Raw genomic sequence first — 14,824 nt, 5'->3', positions numbered from 1 at the left:
CCCAAGTTTGAGCCCCAAAAAAAAAAAAAAAAAAAAAAGAAAGAAAAAGATATAACATTATCTCCTGTTTGTGTTTCTAAATGCTTACACACTCTTTGCTTTAGACCAGTGGTGAGTGCTGATGGGTACCTGGATTGTAGGAAAATGTCTCTTCCAGATTCTTTATCATAAGAACAAAACTTTCTCAAGTTTAGAATTCACAGACTTTTTTGAGCAAAGCATATTCTTTTCCAAAGATATCCTTTATTTTCATGACATCCTGTATCTAAAGCTGATCATATATTGGGGTGAGTAGAAGCTCCAGGGAACTTCCTTAAATAAAAGGTGTTTTCCAGAAGTTAACACAAAGTACAGTTAGCAGCAATCCATACCAACAGTAGGCAGTAGGAGCGGTCTGCCCAAGGTGCAAATGATAAAAAGAATACATGACTGTGTTCTTGTTGTTTGTTTGTTTGTTGAGATGTGATCTCTCTATGTCATTCTGGCTGGCCTTGAACTTATGGCAATCCTCCTGCCTCAGCCTTCCGGGTGCTGGGATTACAGTGATATACAACCCCATCTTGCAATGTGACCACTGAAATTTTTAAAACAATAATAAAGTGGCTCTGAGGTCAAACTATTCTTTTTTCAGTTGTAAACTAACGCTACATCAGTGATAAAGTGCTACTCCCTCAAGAAATGTCTGATGCTGTGAAGTTTACTATTTTAGAAGCACCCTTTTTCATGTGTAACATTTCTTTAAATTTTAGGCAAAAAATTGCCCATTCGTTCCAGCGTCTCCCTGAGACAGGTAGAGTTTACCATGGGAACAAAAAGCAGGTACTCTCCCAGGCTGTAACTCAGAAACTGTTACCTGTTAAAAGTATGATATATATCAGTGGTGGCAACCCTATGGCACACATGTCCCAGCAGGCTGTTTGAATCACTGAAAGCTCTAAAATGTTTGCTATCACTGGTATATATATCCTTTCCTACCCTGTCACTCGTCCAAACAACCTTATCAGCATCAAAAACCAAGTGCACCATTAAAGCCAAGATGCCTTTGCCATAGCATCTCCAAGAAGAAACTAGATAAGAAAATAAAGAGTCAGGGGTCATCACAGAGAGACAAAGGAAAAACTCTAGGGCCCTTAGCCTATTACTCATTAAAAGCATGCTTTGTATTTTCTTCTGAGGAAACCAGAGACTTTAAAGCTTCTTTTGCTAAGAAACAATGACTGTTCCCTTAAGCCTCTAGCTGCCCAGTAAGTAACTAAAAGCAGAATAAAGAGTGGCATTTTGGCCTTCATTTTGTATTTGTCTCCTTTACTACCAGAAAACTTTAGGTCAGATCCCTGCTTAGCTTTACAGGCAGGCATGATGATCATTTAAGGAGTACCTGCCTGAAACAGGTGATACAAGCTTTCTTAGTCCTAAATTAACTTTACCTAGCTCATGCCCCATCAAGACTAAGAACACCAAACTAAGAAATTTGTAGGGCCATTCAACCATCAGCTTTTGCCCCCCTGCAGTGGGCACCTAGACATCTCTAGTCATGCCCCAAACCTGGATTCCAGAAGAGCCTCCACAGTCATTGGCAGACTAATTCTCTGGTAAGTGTATTTCCCCAACAATACAATCACCTCCCCAAAGTCCTACCTATGAGGGCATGAGACTTTGGGGAGGGACATCTACATATAAACTATAATAGCCAGTTTCTCTTGGTAATCTGCTCCTGGCATTTTTCTTGACTTCTTTCATTCTCTTGGATACAATTTTAGCATATTCCTCCTTATTATTCTTAGTATCTTGTTTCTTTGGAGCAAATACACTGTTGTTTGTGTGGTAAGACACTTGGAATAACTAGACCCCGAGTCTTGGATGCTTATTCAACTTGGATTCCAGCAGAGCCTCCACAGAACCAAGGCTGTGCCTCCCCACATCCCAGAAGAAGCACACACCTCATGGGAATTAGATTGCCCCTCAAACCATAAGCACCTCTTCAGAGTTGCAAAACCAGAACCGAAATATTGATCAACCGGACTCTAACCCACCCCATCAACCCCATAAAAACTGGTCTCTTAGCCAGGTATGTGCCTGTAATACCAGCATTCTGGGAGGCTGAGGCAAGAGGACCACAAGTTTGAGCCCAGTTTGGGCAAATTAGTAACTTAGGGATATCCTGTTGCAAAATAAAAAAGAGCTGGGAATATAGCTTGGTGTGAAGGCCCTGGATCCAGTCACTAAGACCATCAAAAATAAAACAAACAACAACAAAAGAAATAAACCTGGCCTCTTTACCTGTTAATGGACCAGTCAGATCTCCATCAGATCTGCTCTCCCTTCAGCTCCTCAAGCTGAAGTTCCTTCCTCCATCTTCCCTCACTTTCCAATTACAAGTTTTTACTGGAAATTCATGCTATTGCATCAGTTTGAATTTCCGTTATCACTGAAGCAGGGACCCATGCTAGCTGGTGACAATACCATCAGTGGAAAGTGCTACAAAATATGTTAAAAAGACTTTCCCAAAGAAGATGGAGTGCTTGTTAGGAAGCTGTGTATACAATACAGATACATTTTCAGAAACTAATCTCGACATTTGAAGTTCTGCTCAATCAAAAAGATGATATGACTACAAGAGGACTAGCTATCGGATTTTGCTAACTTCTGTATGACTTTTCTGAATTATCTTATTTTCTAGTTTGGAGTTTTAGAGGTTAATAATGCATAAAAATATTTACAAACAGCCAGAATCAGCCTTGAACAACGTTTAGTGAAATTCTGAGCTTTAAAATTGTTCCCTGAAGATAACTACATAGATGATTATTAACCATCAAACAAAAAAGTAGACATTTTAATACAAAAAAATTATTTTTAAAAAATGATGGGAGAAAAGATACAAGATTCTTGTAGCAGACACCTCTGCCCAGTGTTAGCAGGCTGTAAGGGGCACCAGCTTCTTGCCCCTCCATAATTTGGTTATATTACATTGGAAGTAGCAGAGCTTGGCTGAGTTCACTTCCAGTCAGTCAACTTGACTCCACCTACATTATTTTCCTCTGAATTACCCATTCCATTTGGTCTCTTCAGCAAAGATATGCTAGGCCCTCCCTGTAATACCTGCTATCAGGAGGTGTCCAAGCTCTACTCTGCTCCATCTTTCCCATGATTGATATGCATAAACACTGGATATCCTTGGTGCCTTTTGTCTTTGCTGCCCAGAGCAGCACAGCTCAAGCCCCAAGCCCAGCTCTCTCCAGTCCTGTCTCTGTCTTCTGTTCTTTTCAGTTTGTGTCCTACCTGCCTCATAGGCGATCAAGACCCCCTGAGGGGGTCACTGATAACATTCTCTATAGACCACAGGGGTCATTGATAGTGTTCCCTATAGATTCGGGCTATACATTGCCAGAAAAACATTAAGGGTAACATATCAATTTCTTAATAATTTTCTTCATGAACTGGATACTATTTCTAAAGCACAAGACAAGATGATATCAAGGTTCACTCTCAGTTATTTTCGCACAGTCTATTGTTACTGTAACAGTAATCCATAGAGTGTGTGAAGATACCTGCAAAGCATGTAAGTGAAAAGAGCTCATATCTAAAACGTGTGCCTTCACTTAATATGATGACTTTAATAGAAAATGTGCAAAAAAACCTTAGTTCTCCAAAGAAGAAAGCCTAATGAAAATAAACCCTGGAAGAGTGCTCAACAAAATAATAATTGAAATTTAAACAGCAATGAAAAAATAACTGCACTGGCTCTTTTGCCTGCTGCTTGCACCAAGATGTTGCGAAATGATGCTATTTCTTTCCCAGCTACTGGCTGCCAGAAATTCATTGAAGTGGTTGATTAACACAAACTGTAGCCGGGCATGGTTGGCACATGCCAGTAATCTCAGCACTCGGGAGACTGAGGCAGGAGGATCGCTGTGAGTTTAAGAACAGCCTGGACTACATAGTGAGCTCTGGGTCAATTTCAACTACATAGTGAGACTCTGTCCCCAAAACAAAAAACAAACAAACAACAAAAAAAAAAACCACAAACTTTGTACTTTCTTTGAAATGTATATGGCCACAGATGTCTCTACTGATGCTCTGAGTGAACAAAGGGAGAGTTATGTGTTCCAAATAGCGGTGGGAATGGCCAAAAAAAAAAAGTTGTCCCATGCAATAGGATATCCTGACCCCCAGCCATGTGTACCTACTACTGAGTAAGGCATATTCCTATTACAGACCAAGGAGAGTTGGCGAGTAGCACAAATCTATTCAGGTTTGCATTGTGAATGAAATGCCAATGTGAGTATTCTCAACTTACTTATTATAAAAAGGAGAGGATATCCCTGTACTGATTGACACTTCTGTCCTTCATCACCTAGGGCCCAAAAGAGCTGGCAGAATCCATAGACTTCAGTTTCTCTGAAGATGATGATGCCCACAGACGGTGTCTTCAGGAAGCTCTTAAACGAAGATGATAAGAATCCAGAACCAAAGCATCCGAGACTCGGTGTCTAGTTATTCCAAGTGTCTTACCCCACAAACAACAGTGTATTTGCTCCAAAGAAACAAGATACTAAGAATAATAAGGAGGAATATGCTAAAATTGTATCCAAGAGAATGAAAGAAGTCAAGAAAAATGCCAGGAGCAGATTACCAAGAGAAACTGGCTATTATAGTTTATATGTAGATGTCCCTCCCCAAAGTCTCATGCCCTCATAGGTAGGACTTTGGGGAGGTGATTGTATTGTGGGGAACTACACTTACCAGCAAATCAGTCTGCCAATGAGTTTATAGTAAATGTGAGGCTGGGAGGTGGAGCCCGGTCAGAGAAGGTGGGTCACTGAGGGTGTGGCCTCGAAGGATCTATTGCCTTCCCCCACTCAGTCTCTTCACTCTCTCTGCTCCCCCCACCCCACGCTATGAGCAGCTCTCCTTTGTCATGCCTGTCTGCCATGCCACCCTGCCTTAGAGCTAACTGACTATTACCTGAAACTTCTTCTCCTTTAAGTTGCAAGTGTCAGGTATGATAGATCAGCAAGGAGGAACGTGACTAAAACAGCTGTCCTTTCCGAGAGAGATTTTACATCTGAGTTCCCAAAAAATTAAGAATCTTTAAGGGTAACAACAACAACAACATAAGGTCACACCTAAAAAAAAAAAAAAAAAAAAAAAAAACTACTATGAGATATGACTATGAGGTACCCACACCAATATAGCTAAATTTAAAAGTCTAATAAGAAAAGCAATAGAAACTCTCACACATGGATGGTGACTCTTTCGGAAAACTTTGGCCTTTTTAAATAAAGCTGAAATTTGCAACTGGGTGTGGTGGTGCATGCTTATACTTGCTAGGGAGGCTGAGGCAGGAGACTCACCACAAGGTCAAGGCCAGACTGCACTACACGGTGAATTCAAGGCCAGCCTGGAATACCTAGTGAGACCCAGTTTCAAATAAATGACTAAATAACAGCTGACATTTACATGTCCTTAGCATAATAATTCACTTCTAGATGTTATTCCCAACTTTACACATGTACAATGATTTATGTGCAGAAGCATTCGCGGGAATGTTACTCTTACTAGTTCTAAAGTGGAACAACCCAAATGTGCAACAAGAGAGTGGATAAATCAGTTGGATTATTGCTGTGGTTTAGATGTGGATTGTGCCTCAAGGGTTCCTTTGATGAAGCCCTGGGCCCCAGTGTGAGGATATTAAGTGGTAGAGCCTTTAAGCGGGGGGGGGGGGTGTGCTGTGGGAGGGGTTGGAGGGGGGGAGTTTAGGTCATTGGAGTCATCACTCTTGGAAGAGGTTAACACTGATCTTAGAGAGTAAGTGAGTATGTGAGTTATCAAGAGAGTTAGTTGTTATCAAAGAGCAAGCCCAGACCCTGGATCCCTCTCTGGCTTCCTGTCTCAACATATGATCTCTTCCTCTCCCATTCCCACCATGAAGCCGTCTACCATGTTGTGACACAGCCAAGGCAGTCCTCACCTGACGTCAAACAGATGAGACTCTCCAATCTTGAGCTTTTCAGCCTCTAAAACTATTAACTAAATAAATCACTTTCCTTTATGCATTATCCAGCATGGAGTATTTTGGTATAGCAATAAAAATATACTAATACAATCACAAAATGAGATAAGACGAGGCATGAAAAATGAATAAACTATAGTTGTCCTCCCTAAGCTTTGGGGAATATGTTCCAATAACCCCTTTAGATGCCTAAAACCACAAAGAACTAAGCCACACCTATAGTATGTTTTTCAATTTGTTAACTGAGATGGCCTCTAAGTGACAAAGGGACAGACAGTGAATATAGCAAGGATATTCTGGACAATGATACAATCCATATCCCAGGTGGGAAGGAGTAGGACTCTATGAGATTTTGTTGCAGTCTTCAGAAGAGAGTGCAATTTAAAACTTAGGAGATTTTTATTCTGAACTTTTCTACTTAATATTTTCAGATCCAGGTTGACCACAGGTAGCTGAACTGTGAAAAGTAAAATGCAGGTTAAAGGAGGTAATAGCTATGGGGAATGACAGAATTGAATCTCATCAAAATAACATTGAGCAAAGAAATCATACACAGGGCATTGTGAAGCACACTTAAAATCGCAGCCCTTGGGAGATTGAAGAGGAGGGTCATGAGTTCAAGGCCAGCCAGGGCTAAATAGTGAGTTCAGGTTTGGCTAGGATTATACAGTGAGACCCTATCTCAAAAAGAAGAACAGGCAGAGGAGAGGAGATTGGAGAGGGAGAGGGAGAGGGAGGAAGAAGAGGAGAGGAAGAGGAAGAAGGAGAAGGAAGGAAGAGGGAGGGGGAAATAAGAGGAGGAAGGGAAGGAGAAAGAAATACACAAAATATTACATGCTGTAAGATTTTTTCCATAAGCTAAAAAACAGTTAAAACTAACTTGTAATGTCTAGGCTACATATTTAGGTTATTAAAATATAAAACAAATCACAAAAATAATTACCAAAGGTCAGAAGAGTACTAATGCGTCGGAATAGAACATTTGTCACTGAAAGAAATGGGGGTAGAAAGAGGTGTCCATGGTGTTCTTTACCTTGACCCAGCTGTTAATTACCCAGGATTTTATTTTATAAACACCAATTAATTACAAATTTATGTTTTGTGCATTTTTCTGTTATTTATGTAATAATAAAAACACTTAAAAACTCCCTTTTAACCTGAGCAATGAGAATCCAGGCAATTCTTTTATAAATTACCCCAAATAATAAGGCATAAAAATTGGTATACCTCACACATTAACCTTTTTACGGACAATATTGCAATTTACTTTTCACCCCATCTTAGGAAATGTAAACATTTACCAATGAGCTAGTCAGTTAATAAGTATCCAGAATTAATTGCACAAGACTGTAATTTATAGTTATTCATGTAGTGGCAGGTTATAGCTAATAACTCCTAAATTTAAATATTAGTGAGTGGTTTTAAAAAATAACTTTGGGTGCTCCTAGAAGTATTTTTTTTATTCTACAATATGGTCTTAGAGCATTACAAAAATTTATGTTCTCATATTTTTAGGCTTTTCCGAATATAAGTGCCATGGCTACTAAAACCAACCTGGACAAGGTTAAGATCTTAAAATGGAAGTGAAGAGAGTGAATGGACACAAGATGACATTAAGGACATTTTTTTTTTTTTTTTGAGACAGGGTCTCACTATGTAGTTGAAATTGACCTGGAACTCACTATGTAGCCCGGCTGGTCTTGAACTCACAGTGATCCTCCTGCCTCAGCCTCCCCAGTGCTGGGATTATAGGTGTATACCACCACACCTGGTTTAAGGAGATTTTTAAAACAAAATTTTGGTCCTAATTTGATTTTGTTTGTAGATTTTGTCCTGCATGCACAAGCTACATGTGTCCAACATGCTCAGTGCAGAACGTGGTTCAATTAACTATAGTTTTCCATATAATAAAAGTATCCTTCTGTTATAATTAATGCAAATGCTTTGCACGCAGTTGTATGAAAGATTTTTAAAATACTATAAGCAAAAAGAAGACATAAAACAAGTAGATCACATTTAGTTGTATATATATATATGCAATATGTGTTATATGGCTAAAAACTTTATGTAAAGATAACTAGTAGCTCTCACAGAGCATCATACGTGGAAATAGAGTGGTGAAGTGACCTCTACTTTTTAATTATATACCATTTATCGCTGCCTAAAATTTTTTATGTTTGTGTATTATTTTTTATCATACTACTAATATAGTTTGTTTACATTTTTCAAAGAAAACACTGAAAATCAGCTGCATACAAAAATACCACAAAGCAGCTATTCTCCAAACATCTGGATCCTTCTTCGAGGACTGAGTAGGAGACTTAGGCAGAAGCCTAATTCTGTTCACTAGGCCAATATGGTACTAAGCCAACATGGTAGGGTCTGCCTACTATTTTAAACTGTTTCTGGCTGATCCACAGAGGAAATATATTTTATATAGTGGCCACTACAACTTTCACCAAGCAGGAGTTACTGCTATTACCAGAGATGCATGTGGATTTTTTTTATTCCTTTTTATTCTGATGGTCAAACTCACTGAATTGATTAGGTGAATCATAATTATGGATTTACTATTGGCAGAGTGTAAGACTACTGCATAAAGGCCACAGTTGGAAACCACTGGCTTAAGCAAACTCCGGCTTATCTCCACTCTCATTTTCACCCTTCTCCCTAAGAAGACTGAGGTCACTCAAATGTCCTAGGTGGAGAAGCTGCAGTTGGATGGTGTGGGTCTGCAGAGCCAGGGATGGGAAAGGCTGCTGCAGTGCTTTGAGGTCCTACCCTACCCAGTCCCCACAAAACCTGAAAGGTACCTTAGGCAGTAGGTTGTTTTGTTACAATTTCTCTGAAAGTGCATTAGAAGTTTAAAATAAAGATGAGGTGGAGGAGGAAGAAGATAACCTAGCACAACAAAAGAAGTGCAAGCCTCAATGAGGGCCTCTGGAAACCAGAAAAAGGGCAATCTAGTCAGAGCAAGCAGTGTATCTCCTACTTAGTTGGACTCACTGGGCCAGAGATCCAGAAATCTGCATTTTAATAGCTTGTCAGGTGATTCTTAAATATGCTGAAGGACTGTGCATAAAAGAAATGTACACAAATAGATGGGATTATTCATGATATTTCTACTTCAGGGTCTGACAGACCTGGCTAAGTTTAGAAGACTCTGTAACTCTAAAATAACATGTATGACTAATGGAAGGTCCTTAATCAGATAAAACATACATTTCTTGAGGGCAAAAATCACAAAGTGGTTGTAGTTCTTACTCTCAGGAGCCAAGGGGGCAGTCCAGAGTTTAAGTGACTTGCCAAATGTTCTACAGTGGGTTGTGCAGATAATGTTTGAACCAAGAATTCTGATTGCCAGGCTAATGTTGTTTTCCACTGTGCTATCAAAAGTGATGAGTTGTCCTTGGAATGGAATCAAAACATAAATCTCTGAAACACAAATATTTTCTCTTACCTATCATTGGCAAAAATTAGGAAATCTGGCTATATCAATTGTCACTGAAGGTGTGACAGTTTCGTAGACTTTCATAAGCCTGATGGAACCATCAATTCAGAGAGCAACTTGGCAGTATCTCATAAAGCAAAAGATGCAAATATCCTAGGTTTATGATCCAGAGAAATTCTTTCAAATGTTTTTGATGCATTTGCTGTAGTATTCTTGTGATCAAAGGCAAATCCAGCTCCATGGGACTTAAGATTTCTTCATTTGGGAGATCCTCTACAAGAAGAAGAACACAGAGCTGAGGAGATAGCTCAGTGGTAGAGCACTTGTTTTGCATGCCTGAGGCCCAGGATTTAATCCCCAGTAACACCCCCCCAACACACAGAGAAGGGAATATACAATCACAAACAAAAAATTAAATATTTACTTAAGAGAAAATGACAAGAAACTTGTAGAGTAAGGTAGGCTAAACCTGTCATGCAGAACTTGATTACAACCTTCCCAGAGCGAATGAGAAATGCTGACACTGTGTACTGCACAGACGGGGCACATTAAAAGGCAACACTTCTATTCCTCATTCATTTTTGTTTCTCACTTCTGTTCTTTACTCCAGGGCACTTCATGGAGCTCCCTGAATCAGAGAGAGCCTAGCAGACATGCTGTAGAGGGCAGGTCTCTGTGTTACCAAGAGATAAATTAAAGGACTGCTAAAATGAGTATTAGTATGGGCTCTGCAACCAGACTGCCAGTGTAACTTAGCACAAGCTATGAAAGCTCTCTAGCTTGAGTTCCTCCTAACCCTGGGGATGATGCTTCTTCCCTACTTCACAGGGATATTGTGATGACTAAATGAATTAATACACGAAGGGTTCCTGGCACATTGTAGGTATTATATAACACTCTAACCATCATTATTGCTGATGTGGTAGCATTTATTTTAGAAACATCGCTCTGTACTATCTGGAAGACAATGACTCTAAAGGGGGAAGAATGATTCTAAAATTGAAAACAAAACTAAATAAGGTATAATTTGATATAGTACAAGATCCACAGGTGGTTTGAACTCAGCATCAGGATGAATACTATAGGCAACTGTCAATATATGTTTTAAATTAACCATTACTAATTTTAAGTTTCACATACTGGTTTCTTTTTTATCATTAACACTGAGCGGTGGTCCTCTGCTTAGAAAGTAATTAATCTTTTAACTTAAATGGCTAAAGGAAGTCAGGATCCCCCTTCTCTGAGACTCAGACTCCTTACAGATTATCTCTAGCAAAGCATTAGAAAAAAATTTGTTTGTTTGTTTGTTTGTTACCGGAGGTCGAACTCTGGTCCTTGTGCTTGCAAGGCAGGTGGCAGAACCACTGAGCTAAACCCTGGCCCAGAAAATATTTTTTATGAACACCTGGTTCTAGTTATTCATATTCTTTCTCAAAACCGACTGTTCCCAGAATGTTATCAGATGGTTCTCAAGACAGTTTGCAGCCTTGACCTTCTGAGTTGTGGCTCTGTGTGCAGAACCACAACTGCAGTTCCTATTCCAATCTGTGTACGAGTGTAACCTTCTCCTCTACACTGACCATTTTTTGTTTCTCATTTTTATTTTAGACAGTGTCTTGCTGAATTGTCCAGGCTTATCTCCAACTTGCAATCCTTCTGCCTCAGCCTGAGGGCCAGGATTACAGGCATGCTCCAGAATATCAGTTTAGTCTATAACTACATAATTCTGAAGGCGGCAAGTTTCCATTTTTTTCTTTCTCAAGGTTCAGGAAGTGTCCAAGTATTTTCATGGGAGATATTTTCTCATGTCCTTTTGGATCATTTGTCCTCCTGGCAACTCTTTCTGCCCACCTTCTTGGTAGGAAATTTTTTTGCAGCCTCATTCGACAAAACTCTGATCCTCCTTAAAAAACAAAACAAACAAACAAAAAACAACAGTTTATCTGCTTCTCTAGACTGCCAATCCCCTTGGTGCATACAATCTATGAGTGCTTTTTTTTTGGGGGGGGGGGACCAGGGATCAAACTCAGGACCTTGTGCTTGTGAGGCAGGCGCAGTGCCACTGAGCTAAATCCCCAGCCCAAAGCTTGCTCTTATTGCTTTGCATTACAATGATTTCCTTTTCTTGCCAGTCTCCATCACTAGACTGTGACCTTAATGGAAGTTTCCACCTGAGGCACTCTACCGTGATAGTTTACAGCACTGGTACAGTTTAGCAGGTCATTACCCTTTCAGTGCCTTCATTCGTCTGTGAAATGGGCATAACAGTGGCAACCTCAAGAAACTAGCCATCATATCTATATTTTATTTAACTAGATAGAATCACTTTATGAGTTTCACTTAAGGAAAACTATTTTTACACTTGATCTAGCCAAAAGGCTGAGAACAGATAGGGGAAAAAACTTTTATATAAATTTAAAATGTTGCTGAATATAAGGGTCACTGTTTGTAGATCAAACAAACGCAGAGGGCTGCTGGAAAAAAAAAAAAGAGAGAGAGAGAAAGATTTCGGTAGACAACTCTTGGCATTCCTTCAGTGTCCTGCAGCTTCACCCCCACCATGACTTCATTTCTCACCCATACTCAAGCTCTCTTCAGTTTCTCAGCTGTCAGGGTGCCGTCACCAGAAACCCCTCTCTGGTATCCTAGCTTAGGCTCTGTCAGGCACCTGCTCATTCTTATTCAACTGTCTGTTAGATGCTGATACCACAAAATTGATTTGAGCGGGGAGTAGGTCCCGTTTTCCTCTGTGCTCAGAACAATTGACATCCTCAGGCCACTCCTCTCAAGAACTAAAAGCCTCCTCCTGGACGCTTTCCAAACTCTGCATCAGTCCGCACTTGGGTCTGTGTTTCTCAGTTTTCTCCGGAGGAAGCTTTAGAGAGGAAGACTCGAAAACCTAATTCCAAGTGTGCTCCCTAGATTCTTCAGGCCAAAACCCCTGAAAAACCTGCCACACCGGTTCCACCCCTTCCTTCGCCCCGCCCTGGGCCCTCCTCCTTAGACGGGGACACAAGTGCGCATGCTCTGTCTCAGCCTCCTCGTTGCGTGATGATGTAAGCGACGTTAGCGTGGTAACGTAGGGCCCGTGGGAGACCTTGCTGCTCGGGTTTAATTATCTTGTTGAAGTGTGTGGAGCTGTGTGGTCGGCCGCGTTGTTTATTCTTGGCGTTTGCGGAGTGTGCGGTCTCCATTCTGCGCCGTTGGGGACAGGGAAACAAGCGGTTCTGTAGGGGACAGATTTGGGGAGCCCTAGAGTGCCTTACAGCAGGCTGCGGCCGAGCGAAGTGGGCCATTGCAGACAGGGTTCGAACCCTCTTGGTCCAGAGCTGGGCCTACGGAGGCCTGGGGTGGGGGCAATGCTGGGGGCCCGGTGTCTTTTCCGAGCTCTGCGCTCTTGCTCGTCCGCGCCCTGCCCGAGACACAGACCTTCATCCAAACTGAGCGTGCGGGACGCTCTCAGGTCCCAGAACACGAGTGGGGAGCGCGTTAAGGTCCAGGTGGGTGAATGCCGAGAGCATGGGTTTTTTGTTTTCTGTTTTCTTTCAGGGACATATATGGCACATGCACATCAAGTTTTACTTTGTGCTTGCAGGGGAAAATTAGAAAACGTAGGTTTCGCTGCAGTTCACACATACGCTTTTCCTCGGGTACTGTTTCTCTTTTGCAGAACTATTCTGATCACTATAAAGTGCAACATCTTGGTGTTCATGATCCCCCAGCAGCACCCGCAAATTTATAATCGTACAGAAAAGTGTCAGTGAAAAAGCCCCTTTTCTTCACCTTTATCTGGCATAATGAATATCAGTGATTATACAGTGGATCTTGCCCTAACTTCTTATGAGCAGTTTAGACAGACGAGCAAAGCAGAGGTAGAGGACAGCTTGATATCGAAAGGTCATGATTCCAAGTATTTGGAGTTATCTTCAAAATTATTTTGCATAGATTTGTTTAGAAAGATCAATCAGAGGGCATGTTAGTCAGCTTTCTCATTGCCGAGACACAATACCTATTATAACTCTTACCTGACTTCATATTCACATGCCTGACAGTAAAATACGGTACTGTACCTCTAAGCAGTGCCTTTTATTCAGCACTCTAGCTACCTCAGCCTCTAATATGGGGCTCACCTGTTTATGTTCCATAAATTAGGGGAAAGAGTGAAATGGAGCAGTTTGAAAGAGCTACCTAAGCTTAAATCTATCCAAGTAGCTTGTTAATTATGGGCATGTCATTTAAGTGCTGTAAACCTCATTTGTCTTTTATGAAAACATAACAATAGTCCCAACTTCATAGAGACTTGAAAATTAAATGAGATAAGTGTATTTAGAATAGTGGCCCACAGTAAATAAATTTTAGTTGCCATTTCTCTTGCTGATAGTGTTTGCAGTCCCTCCACATGGAAGAGTTAACCCCATAGGAACAAGTTAAGCAAGATGTTTGGCTTTGACCAGATTGCCAAAACACTGATGCAGTTTTTTTGGTGTCCTCATACGTCCTTGTTTAGCATTATGACCAATCTGCTCTTTGCATTTATTTGGATTTCATATTTCCATGATCCAAATCAAAATATTTTCTATTAATTTGGCATTACATAAATGATACCTTTTGTGTGATAGTCAAAAGAAGATCCAAAGATAACAAAACCTATTACCTAGGTCAGAGGCTTTCAGTTTGGTCATTTGTGGTATAAAATGGTACCTACCAGCCATTTGTAGATCTAAACACTTGAGTTGTGACTACTCTGAATTTAGATGTGCTGTAAGTGTAAAGCATATAATTAGAAGCACAAAAAAGAATGCAAAATACAGTATCAGTATGTCTTTATATTGATTACATGTAGTATTTTGGATATAATGGGTTAAATAAAATATTTCAACAATTGTAACTTTGTGACCCCTAAAAACTTCAAAATTACTTACATAGTTTGCATTATATTTCTTTTGGACAGCCCTTGTCTATAACAGTGTTATTGTTATTAGTGGTATAAAGGGCTATGAAAAAACAAAAGGAATTCCATAACTAGGAGGTCAGCAGTGTGAAATGGGATGACATTTCACCTGAATCCTAAAGAATGTATTCCCCAGGTAGACTAACGGGATGGACTGTGAATAACCTCAGGTTGAGTTCCCCAAACAGAAGAACTGAACTTGGGATGGAAATAACTTTCCAGAAAAGTATATTGATAAGAACATAAACTTTGAAGGATTGAGTGTATGTATTTGAATCCCAATTCTACTACTTGGTAACTATGATCTGGACTGTTTTCTTCTTTAAATGTTTCCTTTTTTCAAAAATAAGAATAACCACTTCATTTTATTCTTGTGAGGATTAAGTAGCATATGTACAAAGAACTTAGA

General features: G+C 40.2%; 1 protein-coding gene across 2 annotated transcripts in view; it reads left to right on the top strand.

Moving 5' to 3' along the window:
- The first annotated feature begins 12,544 nt into the window (after nt 1-12,544).
- Nucleotides 12,545-14,824, top strand: part of Nars2 (asparaginyl-tRNA synthetase 2, mitochondrial) — a 133,595-nt gene continuing 131,315 nt past the window's right edge. For both annotated transcript variants that reach the window (XM_010633337.1, XM_010633339.1), the window contains exon 1: nt 12,545-12,964. In XM_010633337.1, the coding sequence (XP_010631639.1) occupies nt 12,824-12,964 (141 nt within the window). In that variant the 5' untranslated portion in view covers nt 12,545-12,823. The remainder of the gene's footprint in view (nt 12,965-14,824) is intronic.

The sequence above is a fragment of the Fukomys damarensis genome, unplaced genomic scaffold (genome assembly GCF_012274545.1).
Source record: "Fukomys damarensis isolate Sample0158 unplaced genomic scaffold, DMR_v1.0_HiC HiC_scaffold_16, whole genome shotgun sequence".
In the NCBI taxonomy this organism is placed as follows: domain Eukaryota; kingdom Metazoa; phylum Chordata; class Mammalia; order Rodentia; family Bathyergidae; genus Fukomys; species Fukomys damarensis.
Note: the sequence above shows the minus strand (reverse complement) of the source record. Positions and strands in the feature narration are given on the sequence as shown.